This window comes from Pongo pygmaeus, chromosome 20 (genome assembly GCF_028885625.2).
Source record: "Pongo pygmaeus isolate AG05252 chromosome 20, NHGRI_mPonPyg2-v2.0_pri, whole genome shotgun sequence".
In the NCBI taxonomy this organism is placed as follows: domain Eukaryota; kingdom Metazoa; phylum Chordata; class Mammalia; order Primates; family Hominidae; genus Pongo; species Pongo pygmaeus.
In genome coordinates, this window is record NC_072393.2 from 54980752 (window position 1) to 55003069 (window position 22318).

The 22318-nt window shown below is 53.0% G+C and overlaps 2 protein-coding genes and 1 long non-coding RNA gene across 17 annotated transcripts in view; 2 read left to right on the forward strand and 1 right to left on the reverse strand.

The window, feature by feature from the left end:
- PLEKHA4 (pleckstrin homology domain containing A4) overlaps positions 1 to 10050 on the reverse strand; it is a 30354-nt gene extending 20304 nt beyond the window's left edge. For 5 of the 15 annotated variants that reach the window (XM_054466193.2, XM_063657254.1, XM_054466191.2 and 2 more), the window contains exons 1-8: positions 9194 to 9783; positions 8649 to 8738; positions 6613 to 6720; positions 3064 to 3136; positions 2847 to 2947; positions 1760 to 1869; positions 880 to 1095; positions 271 to 550 (exon numbers count right to left, since the gene is read on the reverse strand). In XM_054466193.2, the coding sequence (XP_054322168.2) occupies positions 271 to 550; positions 880 to 1095; positions 1760 to 1869; positions 2847 to 2947; positions 3064 to 3136; positions 6613 to 6720; positions 8649 to 8732 (972 nt within the window). In that variant the 5' untranslated portion in view covers positions 8733 to 8738; positions 9194 to 9783. Of the gene's footprint in view, positions 1 to 258; positions 551 to 879; positions 1096 to 1759; positions 1870 to 2846; positions 2948 to 3063; positions 3137 to 6612; positions 6721 to 8648; positions 8739 to 9193 lie in introns of all 15 variants that reach the window. The other 10 variants (XM_054466190.2, XM_054466187.2, XM_054466184.2 and 7 more) reach the window with 5 other exon arrangements.
- Positions 1168 to 7332, forward strand: LOC134738790 (uncharacterized). Its single transcript, XR_010124841.1, has 3 exons — positions 1168 to 1338; positions 1446 to 1515; positions 7243 to 7332. It is a non-coding gene; the product is annotated as an uncharacterized LOC134738790 (long non-coding RNA).
- A 2751-nt stretch (positions 10051 to 12801) lies between the features above and the next one.
- PPP1R15A (protein phosphatase 1 regulatory subunit 15A) lies at positions 12802 to 17397 on the forward strand. Its single transcript, XM_054466197.2, has 3 exons — positions 12802 to 13611; positions 14182 to 16245; positions 16954 to 17397. The coding sequence occupies exons 2-3, from the start codon at positions 14191 to 14193 to the stop codon at positions 17314 to 17316; spliced, it is 2418 nt and encodes an 805-aa protein (XP_054322172.2). The 5' UTR covers positions 12802 to 13611; positions 14182 to 14190; the 3' UTR covers positions 17317 to 17397.
- Positions 17398 to 22318: the final 4921 nt, after the last annotated feature.

Below are 22318 nucleotides of genomic sequence, written 5' to 3' on the forward strand. Positions count from 1 at the left end.
GCCACTGCCCTCTAACCTTGGCGACAGAGAAAGACTCCGTCTCAAAAAAAAAAAAAAAAAAAAAAAAGCAATGGCCGGAGACCAGCCTAGGAAGACAGCCCAGACGCCTGATAGGAGATACGGTTCAAGCTCTCTCTCACCTAAGCCCAGCTGAGATAATTACGGACTACAATACCCATGACATCCAGGGAGCAATGGCCTTGAGAATACGGAGACAGCCCTGAGGCCTGATGGGAGACGTAGTCCCCTCCTTCTCACCTCTCTGCTCACCTGTGTTCTGGGCTCCTGACTCCAGTGCTGGGGACTCCTGGGGGGCTTTCCTCCCCCAGCCTCATTGGGAGGTCCTCGGCGGGGAGTGGGGGGTCGGGAGAGGGTCTGGCGTTGGGGGCCCCAATCCAGAGGAGGTCGGACATCAATGCGACTCAGCGGGGTGTGAGGTCGGGCAGGGGGTGCTGTGTCTCCTGAGGGGGCAGGGGGTCGCCGCGCAGGGGCAGAACGGGGACGGGGGAGGCTCAGAGGCGAGGGAGGGCGAGAGAGGGGGGTGAACAGGCTGTGGGAAGGAGAGAATCGGGGAACTGAGTCAACTAGAGCCCTCTCCATCCACCTCCTTACCCATCAAGTCAGCCTCAAGGACATGTCTCACTTCACTGTGTCTTACTGTCCCTCTGGGTTAGAATCCTCCTCTACTGTCCAAATCCTCAGTAATGTCCGCTTTGTGGCATCTTCCCCTCCAGTCTTCTCCCCGACAGGCTGTGACCCCCACGGGAGCCCCAGCAAGTCACACACACTCAAGCAGAAAGCGCTAAGGCCCGCCCCCAACCAGTTTCCGGCCCCGCCCTTCTCTTAGGCCACGCCCCCAACCATGTCCTCCCTACTCACTCGGGGCTCCTCGCCCTCCGGATCTGGAGTCCAGAGTGGAGGTCGGTTGTGGGGCTGGGAGTGAGCAGCCTGGGTCTACCACGACCTCTGGAGAGTCGAGCCACTTCCGGTGATTCTGAGATGCGGCCCTCTTCCCCTCTGCTCACCTCCGGGGGACCACCGGGGCCGCCAGGGCCCTCCCCGGGCTGGGGTCGTGCGGGTGACCTGGGTTGCCCACTAGCGAGTGGACACAGATAAGATATCACTCCTTCGAACTTCATAACAGCCCTATTCTCTTGTCACAGGTGAGAACACAAGGATGCACCCAAAAAAGGAAAGTTGTGCACTATAAATCACCGTCCCCCTTCTTCAGATGGAGAAACTGAGGCCTCCAATGTGAAACTGACCTGCGCGCCAGGCCACAACGTCTATCCAGGTTGCTGGACCCAATGCCCCGGAATATGGGATAGACTCAGCCAGGTAGTCCAGTTTCCAGCCTGATAATTGGCGCAGGCCATGTCAGAGCCTAAGAGATAGTCTGACATTTTTTAAAAATCTGACACTATCTTTTACCTGGCATTGTTTAGGTGGCAGCTCAGGGGACTTCAGAAGGAGCCAATCAGAGAGTGTGGAATATTGATCATTCCTGGAGCAGAGGTGAGTGCGTGACTGAAGGGTCAGCTTGGGGGCGGGGACGTACAAGGTGGTGGGCGGAACTTAGGGGAGAAAGACTTTTGCTGATTGGAAAAGTTCCCTGGAGGTGGGGCCTAGAAGACGATGCGCCTTAGCTAGAAGACTGGTGATTGGACACTCAAGGGGCAGGGTCCCAAAGGGGAGGAGTTGGGGTGATCAAACTGACTCAGGGTGGAGGGTCAGGAGCGTGGCTTGGACCTCTACTCACTAGTCGTCCCCCTCCGCACGGGAGGCCCGGCCCAGCGCCCGTAGCCAGCCCCGCAGGTCTTCTAAGGTGTCAGCGGCCAAAACGTAGGTCCTCATGCCCGGGTGCTCTGCCTGCGGGAAGAGAAGGCTTGGAATCCGGACTCCCGGGCCTTGTAAAAAGGAGTACAGGCCGGGCCGGTGACTCACTCCCGTAAACCCAGTGCTTTGGGAGGCCGATGCGGGCGGATGGCTTGAGATCAGCCTAGGCAACATAATGAGACCACCCCACCCCCCCACCTCCTTCCGCCCCCGTCTCTACAAAAAAATCAAAAAATTAGACGGACGTGGTGGAGCGCACCTGTAGTCCCAGCTACCGGGGAGACTGAGGCGGGAAGACTGCACTTTGTGTCGCAAGACCGTCAAGAAAGAAAGGAAAGAGGGAAAGAGGGAAGGGAAGGGAGAGAAATAAAGAGAGAAAGAAAAAGAGAGAGAGAAAGAAAAAGAAAGAGAGAGAGAAAGAAAAAAAGGAAAGGAAAGGAAAGGAAAATGGAAAAGAAAGGAAAATGGAAAGGAAAGGAAAATGGAAAGCAAAGGAAAAAGGAAAGGAAAGGAAAAAGGAAAGGAAAGGAAAGGACAGGACAGGACTGGCCAGACACGGTGGCTCATGCCTGTAATCCCAGCACTTTGGGAGGCTGAGGTAGGCAGATCACCTGAGACCAGGAGTTTGAGACCAGCCTGGCCAACATAGCGAAACCCCACCTCTACTAAAAATACAAAAAATTAGCCGGGTGTGGTGGTGTGCGCCTGTAATCCCAGCTACTCCAGAGGCTGAGGCAGGAGAATCCGTTGAACCCAGGAGGCGGAGGTTGCAGTGAGCCGAGATCTTGCCATTGCACTCCAGCCTGGGTGACAGAGTGAGACTCTGTCTCAAAAAACAACAAAACAAAACAAAAAAACAACAAAACAAAACAAAAGGAGGATGCAATTGGCGCTTGTCAAGACCTTTTATCTCCAGTAATGGATACTCCAGTGCTTGTTGGGACAGATATCTACCCGCCCTCATCTCCAGTTCCCATCGCCTGGTGCACAACACGAATGGATGGACTCACGGTGAAGGTGAAGCGCCGCCCTCGGGGGGCTCCCGGCCCATCTGGCCTAATATTGTAGCTGGGGAGCAGGACACTGCCCAGGACACTCTCCTCGCGGCTGTCTGCAAAGAGGGGCTGGGGTCAAGGATCACACAGGGATCAGGAGGCCAACACACTAGAGAGAAGGGCAGATGTGGGGGGGGTCCTCCCACCCCAAGCCAGCCAGCCAGCCACTGACCCTTGTAATAAAAGAGGCAATGGCCGGAGAGGACGAACCAGCGGCGTTTCCAGAGACGGAGCCCCGAGCTGTCCTGGGGAGAGAGATGGGAGGAAGGGCCTGAGTAAAGGGAAACAGAAAAAGGAGATGAAGGCAGTGACAATGGGGACAGAGAGCCAGAGAGAGAAAGAAACTTGGAGAGAGGAGAACAGAGACATAAAATAGGGATCAAGGGAGTGGGGTGAGGCCGAGCACAATGGCTCACGCCTGTAATCCTGGCACTTAGAGAGGCCAAGGCAGGTGGATCACTCGATTCCAGGAGTTTGAGACCAGCTTGGGTAACATGGCGAAACCCCATCTCTACTAAAAGAACAAAAATTTTCTGGGTGTGGTGGTGCATGCCTGTAGTCCCAGCTACTCGGGAGGCTGAGGAGGGAGGATCACTTGAGCCTGGGAGTGGGGTGGAGGCACAGGAGGAAGACTCAGAGAGACAGAAGAGACAGAGACACATGTTTGAGGCAATGGAGTGGACAAAAAGGAGAGCTGGAAGCCCTCTGAACATAATAGAATAGAATAGAAGCCCTACTTCTTTTCTTTTCTCTCTCTTTTTTTTTTTTTTTTTTTTTGACAGTCTTGCTCTGTAGCTCAAGCTGGAGTGCAGTGGCATGATCTCGGCTCACGGCAACCTCTGCCTCCCAGGTTCAAATGATTCTCCCGCCTCAGCCTCCCGAGTAGCTGGGATTACAGGCACGCACCACCACACCCAGCTAATTTTTGTATTTTTAGTAGAGACAGGGTTTCACTATGTTGGCCAGGCTGGTCTTGAACTCCTGACCTCAAATGATCTACCCACCTCGGCCTCCCAAAGTGCTGGGATTACAGTGTGCCCAGCCCCCACTTTCAAACTATGCTCTGGAACAAGTCATTTCCCCCTAGAATCCACCCTTATGTTTTCTCGTCTATCCGTTGGAGATTGAGAAGTTTTAGGGAGGTTTGGATGAGACATGGACCACATATGGGCAGACTTTAGCTACAGAGACTTAGTCCAATTATTCTGGAGCCTGAGACACAGAGAGGCCAGGAAGGTGGCAATGAGCCATGACCCAAATGCAGTGTCTCCACATCGTCTCTGCCTGAACTACTCCACTATCTCCAACCTCGTGTGCCTCTTCTCCTCAACCCATTCCCGTAGAAGCCCGCGTGATCTTTTAAAATTATATGTCAGATCACGTGAGTCCCCTTTTCAAAACAGAGAATTAAGAACACTTAAAATTCAGTCTCAAATTCCTTACCATCACTTACGGTTTTTTGTTTGTTTGTTTTGTTTTGTTTTGAGATGGAGTCTCGCTCTGTCACCCAGGCTGGAGTGCAGTGGCACAATCTCAGCTGACTGCAATCTCTGCCTCCCGGGTTCAAGCGATTCTCCTGGCTCAGCCTCCTGAGTAGCTGGGACTACAGATGCCTGCCACCATGCCAGCTAATTTAGGTTTTTTTTTTTTTTTTTGAGATGGAGTCTTCGCTCTGTCGCCCGGGCTGGAGTGCAGTGGCACGATCTCGGTTCGCTGCAAGCTCCACCTCCCAGGTTCACGCCATTCTCCTGCCTCAGCCTCCCAAGTAGCTGGGACTCCAGGCGACCACCACCACGCCTGGCTAATTTTTTTTTTTTTTGTATTTTTTAGTAGAGACGGGGTTTCACCGTGTTAGCCAGGATGGTCTCGATCTCCTGACCTCGTGATCTGCCCACCTCAGCCTCCCAAAGTGCTGAGATTACAGGCGTGAGCCACCACACCCGGCCTAATTTTTGTATTTTTAGTAGAGACGGGGTTTCACCATATTGGCCAGGCTTGTCTCGAACTCTTGACCTTGTGATCCACCTGCCTTGACCTCCTGAAGTGCTGGGATTACAGGCGTCAGCCATGCGCCCAGCCCATGTACTGCTTCGCAGGGAGTTTTGTGTTTGAAGGTGCATAAGAATCACCAGGAAGGTGTGTTAAAACACAGATTCTGGGCCCCATCCCTAGAGTTCCCGATTTGGCAAATCTATGATGGGACCTCATCATTTGCATTTCTAGCAAGTCCCCAGATGACACTGATGCTGCTGGTCTGGGACCACACTTTGAGAACCACTGCTCTGCTGCTCCTCCTGGCTTTTTCCCCTGGCCTCACTAGACACCAAGGTTTTGCCTGCTGCAGGCCTTTTCCTTTTGGATGCGATCTGCCTCCAGATCTTTTTTTTTTTTTTTTTTTTTTTTGACATGGAGTCTCACTCTATCATCCAGGCTGGAGTGCAATGGCACAACCTCGGCTCACTGCAACCTTCACCTCCCAGATTCAAATTTTCCTTGTCTCAGCCTCCCAAGTAGTTGGGATTACAAGCACCCCCAACCACGCTTGGCTAATTTTTGTATTTTTTAGTAGAGTCATGGTTTCGCCACGTTGACCAGGCTGGTCTTGAACTCCTGACCTCAGGTGATGCGCCCGCCTCAGCCTCCCAAAGTGTTTGAATTACCGGCATGACCCACCATGCCCGGCCAGCTCAAATGTCACCTCAGAGATAATTTTCCCTGACCAAATGTCAAATTGAAGCTCTCCTCTCTCAGCCACGTTCAAGCACATCATATTCCGTTTTTTTGTTTGCTTTTTTGTTTTTGTTTTTGAGACAGGGTCTCACTCTGTCACCCAGGCTGGCGTGCAGTGACATGAACACAGTTCACTGCAGCCTCAGCCTCCTGGGCTTCAGCAATCCTCCTGCCTTAGCCTCCCGAGTAGCTGGGACTATAGGCGCACACCACCACGTTCAGCTAGGTTTGTGTGTGTGTGTATTTGTTGTAGAGATGAGGTTTCTTCATGTTGCCCAGGCTGGTCTAGAATTCCTAAGCTCAAGCGATCTTCTTGTCTTGGCCTCTCAAAATGCTGGGGTTATGCCACTGAACCTGGCCCCTATGTTACTTGTTCGTAGCCCATCCTGCGATCTGAAATGACCAAGTCCATTTATTTATTTACTAATTTATTATCCACCCATGCTCCACCTAATCTGGAATGTAATATAAATACTTGTTTGTGTTATTTGCACGGTGTGTGCCCTGGGATTGGGAACACTGTAAGTGTTCAAGAAGTAGTCAAGAAAGAATGAATGAATGGGCCAGGCACGGTGGAATCCCAGCATTTTAGGGAGCCGAGGCGGGTGGATCACTTGAGTTCGGGAGTTTGAGACCACCCTGGCCAACATGGTAAAACCCCATCTCTACTAAAAATACAAATATTAGCTAGGCATGATGGCGCATGCCTGTAAGCCCAGTTACTCGGGAGGCTGAGGCACGAGAATCGCTTGAACTGGAGGCCAGAGGTTGCATTGAGCCGAGATCATACCACTGCCCTCCAGCCTGGGCGACAGAAAGAGACTCTGTCTTATAAATAAACAAACAAACAAACAAACAAACAATGACAGAATAAGGGGAGGGGCAGTGATAGCAAGAAAAAGAAAGCCTATTTGGGGACTTGCAAGGAGAGAGACAGAGGACAGCCAGGGCACAGACTTCAGTGTCCTTTTCCTTCTCCTACTGACCCCACCTGCTTATGAAGCCAGCCTCGGATGTGCACGGGAAGGTTGGGATCCCTCCTGAGTGCATTGCCTCTCTTCCCAAAGGCGTGGACCTTGTTTACTGCCCGGGTGGGCTTCTGAGGAGAGAAGGGGACAGAAGTGAACAGGGAGAGCCTAGGATGGTCCTGGGAGGGGGTGAGGGTGGACACAGGCAACCGTAGGCTGTCACTTGGCTGCCCTGAGAAATGGGTCAAGGACCAGCCGGGCGCGGTGGCTCATGCCTGTAATCCCAGCACTTTCGGAGGCTGAGACGGGCAGATCACAAGGTCAGGAGATCGAGACCATCCTGGCTAACACGGTGAAACCCCGTCTCTACTAAAAATACAAAAAATTAGCCGGGCGTGGTGGCGGGCGCCTGTAGTCCCAGCTACTCGGGAGGCTGAGGCAGGAGAATGGCGTGAACCCGGGAGGCAGAGCTTGCAGTGAGCCAAGATTGCGCCACTGCACTCCAGCCCAGGAGACAGAGCGAGACTCCGTCTCAAAAAAAAAAAGAAAGAAAGAAAAGGGTCAAGGTGGGGGCTGAGGTTGGAGATCAGAATCGGGAGGTGTTCTTATTGCAGAGTTAAGAGACTCTTTTTTTTTTTTTTTTTTTTTGACAGGCTCTTTGGAGTGCAGTGGCCTAAACACTGCAGCCTTTACCTCCTGGACTCAGGTGATCCTCCAGCCTCAGCCTCCCATGTAGCTGGGACCACAGGCACGTCCCACCATGCCCAGCTAATTTTTTGAATTTTTGTGGGGGGGGGGGTCTCACTTTGTTGCCCAGGCTAGGAGAGACTCTTTTCTTTTTTTTTTTGAGACAGAGTCTTGCTCTGTCCCCCAGGCTGGAGTGCAGTGGCGCCATCTTGGCTCACTGCAACCTCCGCCTCTCGTGTTCAAAGGATTCTCCTGCCTCAGCCTCCCAAGTAGCTGAGATTGCAGGCACGTGCCACCACACCTGGCTAATTTTTGTATTTTTAGCAGAGACAGGGTTTCGCCATGTCAGTCAGGCTGGTCTGGAACTCCTGACCTCAGGTGATCGACCCACCTCAGCCTCTTAAAGTGCTGGGATTACAGGCGTGAGCCACTGCGCCGGGCCGAGACTCTTTTTTTGATGGGCGGAGGGAGGTGTTCAGAGGCAAGGAAGAGGCTGTAGGGAAGCAATTTGGGGATCAAGGGTCCACTGCCAAGAAGCAGATGCCCTTGGCCACCAGAGCCAGAGCTGTAGTAGGTCCTTTGGGATCTGAACTGGGACTATGGGCTGGGAGGTCCCCATAATCAGGGGGAACTCTCACGCTGAGTCTCTGGTGAATCAAAGGATGCCCTGGTGCCCTGCGGTCACACCCCTTAGCAACCAAGTCCAAGGAAAGGAAGCCTCAAATCCCTCCATCCTGCCCGAATGGAGCCTCATCTCCCGATGCCCACAGATATCTCAGGCATCCTTAGCCAGGTCCCGACAATATGCCCTTCCTTGGAAGCGGTGCTACTGACCAAGGCTGAGATCAGATCTCTGGGCTCTGAACTTGAGAAACAGTATGTGTGGAATGGCAGGAGGAAAAAGAAATGAGTGTCTCCCTAAGCTTTTGGCTGGGATGCCGATTTGGGATGCAAGTATCTGGAGGCCCCTTGGGTCTTATTGTCAGAGAAGGGTCTCTCCTTATAGGATTTCATTAGTGGGTAGATTGGATGGTGAGAGATAGGACAGCAAGTTCTGGCACTAATCAAGAGCAGCCACTACTTCTCAGAACTCGAGGGGCCTCATGGCTGGGGAGCGGCTTTATCTTAGCAACCAGGATCAAAGGAGGTTGTTACTCTGGTTTAGAATTAGGAAAATACAAAGGGTGGGGACAGAGCTGGGAGTGCCTCTGAATTCCTAGCTGCGGCTGGCAGGCAATTTGGGATCTTACTATGTCTGGCAGACCCCGTTGCTAAGGATCTTTGTCCTTAACAACCAGAGTCCTTGGGGAAACAGAGGGATGGGCGGCCCAGAGCCCCACCTTCCTCCCCATCCCCGCCAGGAAGCTCAAACCTTGGGGCTCAGGCTGCTGAGTGAGGAGATGGTGGAGGCGCTGCTGGCCAGGCTCAGGCTGCTGCGAGGTCGGCTCCCCTCCATCAAGGGCTGGGGGAGAGAAAGAAAGGGGCTGTGTCTCTGCAGTGACGGGTGCGAGACAGAGATGGGGTCAGGGGCTTGGAGGTCGGAGGAGGCTGCAGAGAAAGAGCCTGTTGTTTCAGAACTGGGGGGCTGGGGGAGGCCATGGCCCGTGACCACATACCAAGAGTGGTGCCAAGAGAGGTAGGCGGCCCTGGCAGCTGCGGGAGGGGGCAGCTGTCTGCAGCCCGGGCCAGAGAATAGGGGCTCCTTTATTCCTGCCCTCTGCACTCAGGCCAGGAATTTGACCCTCTCTGTGCTTAGGGACCCCCCATTCCCTGCCTCCTTCCGGCTGCCCCAGGCCACCTGTCTCCCGCCCTCCCACACGCACCCCCAAACCACCCCTGCCAACTCCCCAAGCCAAGCCCTGCGGCACCAGGAATGTGAACCCAGAGAGCCCCTCCCAGCCCAGCCAGGGAACTTACCCAGCTCTGGGGTCCCAATGACAGGGGGCAAGAGGACGGTGTGGGTGCTGCGGCACCCAGGCAGTCTCCCGCCTCCTTTGTCTCTTAGCTGCTGTCTCTCATAGTTCTCAATCTCTCTCCTCACCTGCTCACTCACACTTTTTGTCTCTTTGTCTCCCGTCTCTTACGGTCTCTCTCTCTCTCTCTCTCTCTCTTCCTTTTACACTATCTCTCTCCCCAGTCTCACTTTCTGTGTCTCTCTCTGATCTCTTTCTCTTCCAGTCTCTCTCTCACTCATTTTCTCCCTCTCTCTTTCTCCAATCTTTCTGTTTCTGTCCAAATCTTTTATTGTCAGACTCACAGCGTCCCTTCCTTAAGTCTCTATCTCATTCTCTCTTTCTCTCTCTCTGTCAGTCATCCCCTGTGTCCTTTCTCCTTCACACTCAGTCTCTTCCTCTTTCTCTCTCTGGCTCTCCACGTCTGCCGTTTCCTCCCTTTTCTCTTTCCGATTTCCCTTCTCACTTTCTCCCTTCCTCCCTCTCCCAGTTTCTCTTTCCTCTCTGCTGGTCTTTCCCTGCCTCTGCCAGCCGCCCACGCTGCTGTTCTCCCCTCCCAATCCCGGCTATCCCCGCCCCTTCTGTCCTCCCCACTACAGCCTGACCCCTGGCTCAGCTGCCCCCACAGCTGAGGGGAGGGGCTTGGGCCCCCCAATTCCCGGGTCCCCTAAGGACCAAGGTTGGGACTTCTCAGTGTTTGGAGAGTTGGACTTGAGGCCTGCACTCCAGGGCCGCTGTGGGTTTGCTGCTGTGGTTGGGGGCCTGGGCCACTGGTGTCCTAAACGGAGGAGGCTTGTGTCTTGCAAGGGGTGTGGACTCAGACTTCCAAAGCCCTGGAGGGAATGGGTTAGGGATCCAGATTCCTGGGTGCCCGAGAAGGTCTGAGCTAGGAGTCAGGACTTCTGAGTCATGAATGAGCTGGAGGTCTGGAAACATGGCTGTGCTTAGAAGGGGCCAGGGATGGTTTGTCCAGGTCCCCCAGGGAGAAAAAGGGGATGGTCCCAGTAGGGCCGGGTGAAATGGAGAGTTCCAAACCTCCACCTCAGATCCAGGTGAGAATTCTCTTCTAGACTGAGGACAACTCCCTCAGGAGAGAGACATGATTCCTTGGTATATTTTGAGGAACAAGATTATGCATCCGTAGGTGGGGAGGAGAGCTGGGGGCTGGAACTGTCACCCAGGGCCTGGAACTTGTAGCAGAAGCGCCCCCACTCGCACGAAGAGTGCCACCCAGGCAGAATTGCGGTTTGTGGAGGCAGAGCTATTGCCTAAGTCTGAAGCAGATGAAACCCAGGAGTGGAGCCTTGTGCCTGTAACCGGGAAGGAATCTGAACTTTTGGTTTAACTGCCATTCACCATGCATCTGTTGAGCACCTACTGTGTGCAGGCACTGTCTGTTGCAGCCACTGAGAAGAAAGCAGTGAGCCCTGGCTGGGTGCAATGGCTCACGCCTGTAATCCCAGCACTTTGGGAGGCCAAGGCAGGAGGATCGCTTGAGACCAGGAGTTCAAGACCAGCCTGGGCATCATAGCGAGACCCTGTCTCTATTTTAAAAATGAATTTTTTTTTGTTTTGACACGGAGTTTCGCTCTGTCGCCAAGCTGGAGTGCAGTGGCGTGATCTTGGCTCACTGCAACCTCCGCCTCCCGGGTTCAAGCAATTCTCCTGACTCAGCCTCCTGAGTAGCTGGAACTACAGGTGCATGCCACTGCACCCGGCCTAAATTAATTAATTTCTTTTTTTTGAGACGGAGTCTCGCTCTGTCGCCCAGGCTGGAGTACAGTGGCACGATCTCAGCTCACTGCAAGCTCTGCCTCCCAGGTTCATACCATTCTCCTGCCTCAGCCTCCCGAGTAGCTGGGACTACAGGCGCCTGCCACCACACCCAGCTAATTTATTTTGCATTTTTAGTAGAGACGGGGTTTCACCGTGTTAGCCAGGATGGTCTTGATCTCCTGACCTTGTGATCCACCTGCCTCGGCCTCCCAAAGTGCTGGGATTACAGGTGTTAGCCACCGCGCTCAGCCTAATTCCTTTTTTTTTAAAAGCATTGAGCCCAGCAAAGTGCCTGATCTCATAGCGCTTACATCCTCATTCTCATTTGCAAGGAATCTGGACCCTGCTGTGACTATCCTGGTCAAGTGGCTTCATTTCCAACCCTGTTTCCCCATCTATGAAATGGGAACAATGACACCCTCGCACTCGGGGAGGAAACCAACCACATGTGAAAATAGGAGACTCTAGCTGGGTGTGGTGGTGAGCTCCTGTAGTCCCAACTACTCAGGAGGCTGAGGCAGAAGAATTGCTTGAACCCGGGAGGCGGAGGTTGCAGTGAGCCAAGATCGCGCCATTGCACTCCAGCCTGGGTGACAGAGTGAGACACCGTCTCAAAAAAAAAAGAAAAAGAAAAAAGAAAGAAAAGAAAAAAAAAAGAAAATGGGAGACTGTAGGCTGGGGCCTGTGGGCTAAATTGGGATAAGAGGCCAGGCACGGTGGATCACACCTGTAATTCCAGCACTTTGGGAAGCCAAGGCCGGCAGATCACCTGAGGTCAGGAGTTCAAGACCAGCCTGGTCGGCCGGGCGCGGTGGCTCATGCCTGTAATCCCAGCACTTTGGGAGGCCGAGGCGGGCAGATCACAAGGTCAGGAGATCGAGACCATCCTGGCTAACACGGTGAAACCCCGTCTCTACTAAAAATACAAAAAAATTAGCCAGGCGTGGTGGCGGGCGCCTGTAGTCCCAGCTACTCGGGAGGCTGAGGCAGGAGAGGCAGGAGAATGGCGAGAACCAGGAGGAGGAGCTTGCAGTGAGCCAAGATCGTGCCACTGCACTCCAGCCTGGGCGACAGAGCGAGACTCCGTCTCAAAAAAAAAAAAAACAGACCTGCCTGGTCAACATGGCGAAACACTGTCTCTACTAAAAATACAAAAATTACCCAGGCATTGTGGCGCATGCCTGTAATCACAGCTACTCCAGAGGCTCAGGCAGGAGAATTGCTGGAACCCAGGAGGTGGAGGTTGCAGTGAGCCGAGATGGCGCCACTGAACTCCAGCCTGGGCGACAGAGTTAGACACCGTCTCAAAAAATAAATAGGCTGGGTGCAGTGGCTCACGCCTATAATCCTAACACTTTGGGAAACCGAGGCAGGCAGATTGCCTGAGCTCAGGAGTTCAAGACCAGCCTGGGCAACATGGCGAAACCCTGTCTCTACTAAAAATACAAAAAATTAGCTGAGTGTGGTAGTGCGTGCCTGTAATCCCAGCTACTTGGAGGCTGAGGAGGGAGAATCGCTTGAACCCGGAAGATGGAGGTTGCAGTGAACCGAGATCGCGCCATTGCACTCCAGCCTCGGTGACAGAGCGAGGCTCCGTCTCAAAAAAAAATAAAATAATAAAAAATAATAACAACAAATAAATAAATAGACCTGGAGTGGTGGCTCACGCCTGTAATCCCAGCACTTTGGGAGGCCAAGGCAGGCAGAACATCTGAGGTCAGGAGTTCGAGACCAGCCTAGCAAACATGGTGAAATCCCGTCTCAGAAAAATAAATAATAAATAAATAAATAGGCCGGGCGCGGTGACTTACGCCTGTAATCCCAGCACTTTGGGAGGCCAAGGCGGGCGGATCCTCTGACGTCGGGAGTTCCAGACCAGCCTGACCAACATGGAGAAACTACGTCTCTACTAAAAAAATACAAAATTAGCCGGGCGTGGTGGCACATGCCTGTAATCCCAGATACTCGGGATGCTGAGGCAGGAGAATCGCTTGAACCCCGGAGGCGGCGGTTGCGGTGAGCCGAGATTGCCCCTTTGCATTCCAGCCTGAGCAACAAGAGCAAAACTCCGCCTCAAAATAACTAACTAAATAAATAAATAAATTGGGGTGGGAAGGCATGGGCCCTGAGCTAAGAGAGACCTGGCTCGCTGCTGAAGCAGGGCCACGCATTTGATTGACAGTTCGCTGGTTGGCGGGGCGTGGTCACGCTCGGAAACTCCGCCGTGACGTTGCAAAGGCTGGAATCTCCGCGAGAAGTCCTGTCTTACTTCCACTTCCCACCCTTCGGGTTGAGGTCTCGAAACCCCGCCTCTTTCGTGACGTCAGCACGCCGGGCGCGGTAGGCTATAAAAGCCTAGTGGCCATTGTGTGCGCTGCTCTTATCGGTTCCCATCCCAGTTGTTGATCCTATGCAAGACGCCGCACGACCCCGCGCCCGCTTGTCGCCACTGCACTTGAGGCAGCCGGAGATACTCTGAGTTACCCGGAGCCTGACGCCCGAGGGTGAGATGAACGCGCTTGCCTCCCTAACCGTCCGGATCTGTGATCGCTTCTGGCAGACCGAGCCGGTGCTCCTGCCCCCGGGGTGACGCGCAGCCCCCCGCCGGTGAGTAAGGGGTCGGAACGCCTGGGTCCCCACGGGGCTGGGGGCCCGGATTTAGAAAGGAGAAGGGGTTGGGAGCCTGGAGTCCTGAGCCTGAGGGAGGAGGGATCTGGAAGCCAGATTCTTGTGTCCCCCGTGAAGGAATCATCTGCCAAGTGGGGGGTCGGGTCAGAATGTTTCAGTCTGCCAGGGAGGAGGGTGTGAGGGTTTGATTTGTCAATCTTCAGCAGAATGAGAGAGCTAGGGACTATGACTTTGTCCCCAAGGGAAGCAAGTAAAAGGATTTTGTTCTTGGTTCTTGGGACTGGGACTTCTGCGTCTGAAGAAAGAGAGGGCTGGGGGCTTGGACCCTTGGATCTAAGGCAGAACTAGGGGCTCAGACTTCTGGCTATTGAGAGATAAGAACAGAGCCAAGGGACAGAGGTGGGCGTGGCTGAGATCAGAAAGGAATTTGGGACTCTCGCGTTGCTATTTACAATAGTTGTGTTACTATTTCCGTTGCTATGACTCATAGTCATGCCCGGATGCCATCCTCTAAATGGCCCCTAAACTTTTTTTCTCCCCCTTTTCCAGCCCAGACACATGGCCCCAGGCCAAGCACCCCATCAGGCTACCCCATGGAGGGATGCCCACCCTTTCTTCCTCTTGTCCCCAGTGATGGGCCTCCTCAGCCGGGCCTGGAGCCGCCTGAGGGGCCTGGGACCTCCAGAGCCCTGGCTGGTGGAAGCAGTAAAAGGAGCAGCTCTGGTAGAAGCTGGCCTGGAGGGAGAAGCTAGGACTCCTCTGGCAATCCCCCATACCCCTTGGGGCAGACGCCCTGAAGAGGAAGCTGAAGACAGTGGAGGCCCTGGAGAGGACAGAGAAACACTGGGGCTGAAAACCAGCAGTTCCCTTCCTGAAGCCTGGGGACTTTTGGATGATGATGATGACATGTATAGTGAGCGAGAAACAACCAGTGTCCCTAGAGGGCAGGGAAGTCAATTTGCAGATGGCCAGCGTGCTCCCCTGTCTCCCAGCCTTCTGATAAGGAGACTGCAAGGTTCTGATAAGAACCCAGGGGAGGAGAAAGCCGAGGAAGAGGGAGTTGCTGAAGAGGAGGGAGTTAACAAGTTCTCTTATCCACCATCACACCGGGAGTGTTGTCCAGCAGTGGAGGAGGAGGACGATGAAGAAGCTGTAAAGAAAGAAGCTCGCAGAGCCTCTCCTTCTGCCTTGTCTCCAGGATCCAAGCCCAGCACTTGGGCGTCTTGCCCAGGGGAGGAAGAGAATCAAGCCACGGAGGACAAAAGAAGAACAGAAAGAAGTAAAGGAGCCAGGAAGACCTCCGTGTCCCCCCCATCTTCAGGCTCCAACCCCAAGGCCTGGGAGTATCGTTCAGGAGAGGCGTCCAAGGAGAAGGAGGAAAAGGCACACGAAGAAGCTGGGAAAGGAGAAGCTGCCCCAGGGCCGCACTCCTCAGCCCCAGCCCAGAGGCCCCAGCTCAAGTCCTGGTGGTGCCAACCCAGTGATGAAGAGGAGGGTGAGGTCAAGGCTTTGGGGGCAGCTGAGAAGGAGGGAGAAGCTGAGTATCCTCCCTGCATCCCCCCGCCAAGTGCCTTCCTGAAGGCCTGGGTGTATTGGCCAGGAGAGGACACGGAGGAAGAGGAAGATGAGGAAGAAGATAAGGACAGTGACTCTGGGTCAGATGAGGAAGAGGGAGAAGCTGAGGCTTCCTCTTCCACTCCTGCTACAGGTGTCTTCTGGAAGTCCTGGGTGTATCGACCAGGAGAGGACACGGAGGAGGAGGAAGCTGAGGAAGATGATACAGGATCAGCTGAGGATGAAAGAGAAGCTGAGATTTCCACTTCCACACCCCCTGCAAGTGCTTTCTTGAAGGCCTGGGTCTATCAGCCAGGAGAGGACACAGAGGAGGAGGAAGATGAGGACAGTGATACAGGATCAGCCGAGGATGAAAGAGAAGCTGAGACTTCTGCTTCCACACCCCCTGCAAGTGCTTTCTTGAAGGCCTGGGTCTATCAGCCAGGAGAGGACACGGAGGAGGAGGAAGCTGAGGAAGGTGATACAGGATCAGCTGAGGATGAAAGAGAAGCTGAGATTTCCACTTCCACACCCCCTGCAAGTGCTTTCTTGAAGGCCTGGGTCTATCAGCCAGGAGAGGACACAGAGGAGGAGGAAGATGAGGACAGTGATACAGGATCAGCTGAGGATGAAAGAGAAGCTGAGACTTCTGCTTCCACACCCCCTGCAAGTGCTTTCTTGAAGGCCTGGGTATATTGGCCAGGAGAGGACACGGAGGAGGAGGAAGATGAGGATGCGGATAGTGAGGATAAGGAAGATGATTCAGAAGCAGCCGTGGAAGAAGCTGAGTCAGACCCACGTCCCTCCCACCTGGACCAGAGTGCCCACTTCAGGGGCTGGGTATATCGACCTGGAAAGGAGACAGAGGAAGAGGAAGCTGCTGAGGACTGGGGAGAAGCTGAGCCCTGCCCCTTCCGAGTGGCCATCTATGTACCTGGAGAGAAGCCACCGCCTCCCTGGGCTCCTCCTAGGCTGCCCCTCCGACTGCAAAGGCGGCTCAGGCACCCAGAAACCCCTGCTCATGATCCGGACCCTGAGACTCCCCTAAAGGCCAGAAAGGTAGGTGCTGAGAGCCCAGATTCTATTTTTTTTTTTTAATTGAGTCGGAGTCTTGCGCTGTCACCCAGGCTGGAGTGCAGCGGCGCGATCTTGGCTCTCTGCCAACCTCTGCCGCCGAGTTCAGGCGATTCTCGTGCCTCAGCCTCTGGAGTATCTGGGATTACAGGCGCATGACACCACGCCCCCCTAATTTTTTTTTTGTATTTTTAGTAGAGACGGGGGTTTCGCCATGTTGGCCAGGCTGGTCTCGAACTCCTGACATCACGTGATCCACCCATCTCAGCCTCCCAAAGTGCTGGGATTACAGGCGTGAGCTACCACGTCTGGCCAAGAGCCCAGATTCTTGAGTCTTAGAGAGGAAGGGGGCTGGAGGCCGAGAATCCTGGGTTCCTGTGTGTTGCAGAGGGTTGCATGTCATCTCCATGGAGAAGGCTGTGTATGCTGTCACGCAATCCCTTGTAAGAGGCCAGGCCCCTGGGGGAGGAGGGAGCAACTGTGGCTCACAGCAGCCCCAGGAAACCACCTCTGCCTTCAGTGAGTCAGATGGAGAATACCATGACAGTGACAGGCAAGTGACTAGCCAGATAGAAAGCATTTTTGTGTAATAACTAATTTTTGTTTGCTTCTCTCTCTCTCTTCCCCGCCCTCCCCATCCGGATTCCCATGGCTGTGTGCATCTCCTGCCTGTGTCCCCATGTCTGCCCACAGGTGCACTTCTCCGAGAAGGTCACTGTCCATTTCCTGGCTGTCTGGGCAGGGCCGGCCCAGGCCGCCCGCCAGGGCCCCTGGGAGCAGCTTGCTCGGGATCGCAGCCGCTTCGCACGCCGCATCGCCCGGGCCCAGGAGGAGCTGAGCCCCTGCCTCACCCCTGCTGCCCGGGCCAGAGCCTGGGCACGCCTCAGGAACCCACCTTTAGCCCCCATCCCTGCCCTCACCCAGCCCTTGCCTTCCTCCTCTGTCCCTTGGTCCCCAGTCCAGACCACGCCCTTGAGCCAAGCTGTGGCCACACCCTCCCGTTCCTCTCCTGGTGCTGCAGCTGCTCCCCTGGACCTCAGTGGGAGGCGTGGCTAAGACCAACTGGTTTGCCTATAATTAACTATTTATTTTCTCTAAGTGTGGGTTTATATAAGGAATAAAGCCTTTTGATTTGTAGCGAGCAGCGTCTGTATGTGTGTCAGAAACTGACAGCATTCTATTTACAGGTCCCTGAGGTAGCTGGGAAGAGAATAGCATAAAACAAAGCACTTCAATGGCGGATAAACTGCTTTTCCTCAAATTTGCTACCACTCATCCTGACGCTTCTTTTGAACCTAACAGTGCAGGGACCAGCCCCACAGGGTCGGTGGGCTTCTCCCTGTGTGCGGCGATGAGAGAGTGTAGAAATAAAGACACAAGACAAAGAGATCAAAGAAAAGACAGCTGGGCCCGGGGGACCACTACCACCAATGCGCGGAGACCGGTAGTGGCCCCAAATGTCTGGCTGCGCTGTTATTTATTGGATACAAAGCAAAAGGGGCAGGGTAAGGAGTGTGAGTCATCTCCAATGATAGGTAAGGTCACCTGGGTCACGTGTCCACTGGACAGGAGGCCCTTCCATGCCTGGCAGCCCAGGCAGAGAGAGAGAGGAGACAAAGAGAAAGACACCTTACGCCATTATTTCTGCATATCAGAGACTTTTAGTACTTTCACTAATTTTGCCACTCCTATCTAGAAGGCAGAGCCGAGTGTACAGGATGGAACATGAAGGCGGACTAGGAGCGTGACCACTGAAGCACAGCATCACAGGGAGACGGTTAGGCCTCCAGATAACTGCGGGCAAACCTGACTAATGTCAGGCCCTCCACAAGAGGTGGAGGAGTAGAGTCTCCTCTAAACTCCCCCGGGGAAAGGGAGACTCCCTTTCCCGGTCTGCTAAGTAGCAGGTGTTCTTCCCTGACACTGAGGCTACCGCTAGACCACCGTCCGCTTGGCAACGGGCGTCTTCCCAGATGCTGGCGTTACCTCTAGACCAAGGAGCCCTTCTGGTGGCCCTGTCTGGGCATAACAGAAGGCTCGCACTCTTGTCTTCTGGTCACACCTCACTATGTCCCCTCAGCTCCTATCTCTGTATGGCCTGGTTTTTCCTAGGTTATGATTGTAGAGCGAGGATTATTATAATATTGGAATAAAGAGTAATTGCTACAAACTAATGATTAATGATATTCATATATAATCATCTCTAAGATCTATATCTGGTATAACTATTCTTGTTTTATATTTTATTATACTGGAACAGCTCGTGTCCTCGGTCTCTTGCCTCGGTGCCTGGGTGGCTTGCTGCCCACATAACAGCTGGTGGATTTTATAGTTTTGTTTTTTGTTTTTTTTTTTGAGACTGAGTCTCGCTCTGTTGCCCAGGCTGAAATGCAGTGGTGCGATCTCAGCTCACCACAACCTCTGCCTCCCGGGTTCAAGCGATTCTCCTGCCTCAGCCTCCCGAGTAGCTGGGACTAGAGGTGTGTGCCACCACGCCTGGCTAATTTTTGTATTTTTAGTAGAGACAGGGTTTCACTATGTTGGCCAGGCTGGTCTCGAACTCCTGACCTTGTGATCCACCTGCCTTGGCCTCCCAAAACGCTGAGATCACAGGCATGAGCCACCGCACCCGGCCTATATATTTTTGTTTGTTTGTTTGAGACGGAGTCTCGCTCTGTCACCCAGGCTGGAGTGCAGTGGCACGATCTCCACTCACTGCAACCTCCGCCTCCTGGGTTCAAGTGATTCTCCTGCCTTAGTCTCCTGAGTAGCTGGGATTACAGGCACGTGCCACCATGCCTGGCTAATTTTTGTATTTTTAGTAGAGACGGGATTTCATTATGTTGGCCAGGCTGGTCTCGAACTCCTGACCTCATGATCCACCCGCCTCGGCCTCCCAAAGTGCTGGGATTACAGGCGTGAGCCACCGCACCCAGCCCCGGCCTGTAGTTTTTCTTTGACATCTGCCTAAACTGTATTAAACTTGGGACAATTATCACCACCCCCAAGGGAGCTGGAGACTTGAGTCACAGATCCCTAAAAGGAGGCAGAATTGTCTGTGCCTTGCTTGACCATTAAGGCTCAATCTCTACAGGCCTTTACATTCTCCTCCATTGCTTTGATACCAGTAGGTGTCGAGGTCCCCAAACGTGGGTGGGGCCTCCCCCTCAGCCAGTGTCCAGGCTGTTGACACTGTCATGACAATGAATTCAAGGACGAGTTGGAAAAGAGTGAAAATACAGGATTTATTGCAAAGGGGAAAGTCCACATTCAAGAAAGGGGACTCGAGAGAATCACGTTCAAGGGGGGTTGAGGCTGCTACCGTTATGGGTTTTTTGTTTGTTTGTTTGTTTTTTAAAGATAGAGTCTTGTTCTGTCACCCAGCCCAGGCTGGAGTGTAGTGACACCATCTCAGCTCACTGCAACCTCCGCCTCCTGGGTTCAAACAATTCTCCTACCTTAGCTTCCCAAGCAACTGGGACTGCAGGCACCACCACGCCTGGCTAATTTTTTGTATTTTTAGTAGAGACAGGGTTTCTCCATGTTGGCCAGGCTGGTCTCAAACTCCTGACCTCGTGATCCACCCATCTCGGCCTCCCAAAGTGCTGGGATTACAGACGCGAGCCACCACGCCGGCCCTTTTTGGGTTTTTTTTAACCAAGGGGTAAAATACTCATGAGCATTCCTGGAAAAAGATGGAGATTTCTCAGAACTGTGGTGCCACCCATCTTTACACCAAATATGGGTGTTCATGGGACTGTCATGATGCTGGTGGGTGTGTGACTGTGTTAATGAACATATAACGAGGTCCTACGTGAAACCGAGGTCAGACCCAGTGCCATATTGGGTCTAGTCGGACTTAGCCTACTTGGCCCACGCCCTGGTTTTTCAGGATCTTATCAGCCCATAGCTTCTGTAGCTATTTCAAGTTTCCTGTTGCTGGCCTGGTCTTGTGAAACTGCTGCCTGGAATTTTCTAATCTCTTGCAACCACCCTGTATGATTGCTGTCGCAGCCTGATTTTACATTTATAAGCCCTGTGTCCATAGGCCTAGTTTCCTTATCTGTAACTGTGACTAACAATTGTACATATCTTATGGGATTTAATTCCCAAAGGAATTAAAACAATGCTCATGAAATAAATGCTATAATAGGGTAATTATTCTACATACTGTTATTATTATTATGTTTTTTTTCTGATACAGAGTCTCACTCTGTTGCCCAGGCTGGGGTGCAGGGGTGGGCTCTCGGCTCACTGCAACCTCCACCTCCCAGGTTAAAACAATTCTCCTGGCTCAGCCTCCCAAGAAGCTGGGACTACAGGTGTGTGCCACCACTTCCAGCTATTTTTTTTTTTCGATGGAGTTTCACTCTTGTTACCCAGGCTGGAGTGCAATGGCACAATCTCAGCATACCAGCAACCTCCGCCTCCTGGGTTCAAGCGATTCTCCTGCCTCAACCGCCTGAGCAGTTGGGATTACAGGCGTGAGCCATCACGCCCAGCTAATTTTTGTATTTTTAGTAGAGAAGGAGTTTCACCACGTTGGTGGTCAGGAGTTTGAGACTCCTGACCTCGTGATCCGCCCGCCTCGGTCTCCCAAAATGCTGGGATTATGGGCATGAGCCACTATGCCCACCTCTACCTCTAATTTTTAATTTTTTTTTTTTTTTTTTTTTTTGAGACCGAGTCTCGCTGTGTCACCCAGGCTGGAGTGCAATGGCGTGATCTCGGCTCACTGCAACCCCCTGGGTTCAAGCAATTCTTCTGCCTCAGCCTCCCTAGTACCTGGGATTACAGGCGTGTGCTACCACACAGGGCTAATTTTTGTATTAATCTACCTCTAGACCTTCACAGAATGCAGGCTCCTCTCATCCTCCTAAACTAATGGCCTTTCATTAGCTTTACAAAAGCAGCTTAGTTAAACTAGAAATCCTAGCACTTTGGGTGGCCGAGGTAGACGGATCACTTGAGGTCAGGGTTTTTTTTGTTTGTTTGTTTGTTTTGTTTGTTTGTTTTGAGCCAGAGTCTTGCTCTGTCACCCAGGCTGGAGTGCAATGGCAGGATCTCGGCTCACCGCAACCTCCGCCTCCCGAGTTCAAGTGATTCTCCTGCCTCAGTCTCCTGAATAGTTGGGATTATAGGGGCCCACCACCACACACGGCTAATTTTTGTATCTTTAGTAGAGACGGGGTTTCACCATGTTGGTCAGGCTGATCTCTAACTACTCGAGGTCAGGAGTTTGAGACCCCCACTCCTGCCATATAATCCTTTCATTTCCCCAAGGCAACCAAGCCTAATTCCACCTAATTTAAAACCTTTGTATGAGTGCTACCTGCTGCCTGAGGATCCCAACCCTGAGGCCTCTTGCTCAACTAGTTCCTCCTGATTCTTCAGATGTAGTGTGAAATTTTTTTTTTTTTAGGGGGGATAGAGTCGCATTCTGTTGCCCAGGCTGGAGTGCAGTGGCACGACCAGCTCACTGCAACCTCTGCTTCCCAGGTTCAAGCAATTCTCGTGCCTCGGCCACCGGAGTAGCTGGGATTATAGGCATGCGCCATCATGCCCAGCTAATTTTTGTATTTTTAGTAGAGACGAGTTTTGCTATATCGGCGAGGCTGGTCTCGAACTCCTGACCTCAAGTGATCCTTCCGCCTCGACCTCCTAAAGTGTTGGGATTCCAGGTGTGAGCCACCGCGCCTGGCATTTTTTTTTTTTTGAGACACAGTCTGGCTGGAGTGAAGTGGAGCTATCTCAGCTCACTGCAGCCTCCACCTCCCAGATTCAAGTGTTTCTCCTGCCTCAGTCTCCTGAATAGCTGGGATTACAGGTGCCTGCCACCACGCCCAGCTAATTTTTGCACTTTTAGTAATGACGGGGTTTCACATGTTGGCCAGGCTGATCTCGAACTCCTGACTTCAGGTGATGCACCGGCTTCAGCCTGCCAACATGTTGGGATTACAGGCATGAGCCACCTTGCCCGGTCAGTGTTGGTTATTAAGGTGGTGCAAAAGAAGTCATGTTGGGGCCCTTCCTCCAAATGAGGAGGCACAGAAGCTGG

Excerpts from the sequence above, each read along its gene's own strand:
- PPP1R15A (XM_054466197.2), top strand. The coding sequence starts at position 14,191 with ATGGCCCCAGGCCAAGCACCCCATCAGGCTACCCCATGGAGGGATGCC. Across the intron at positions 16,246-16,953 it reads CTCCCCTAAAGGCCAGAAAG|GTGCACTTCTCCGAGAAGGT; the intron begins GTAGGTGCTGAG and ends GTCTGCCCACAG.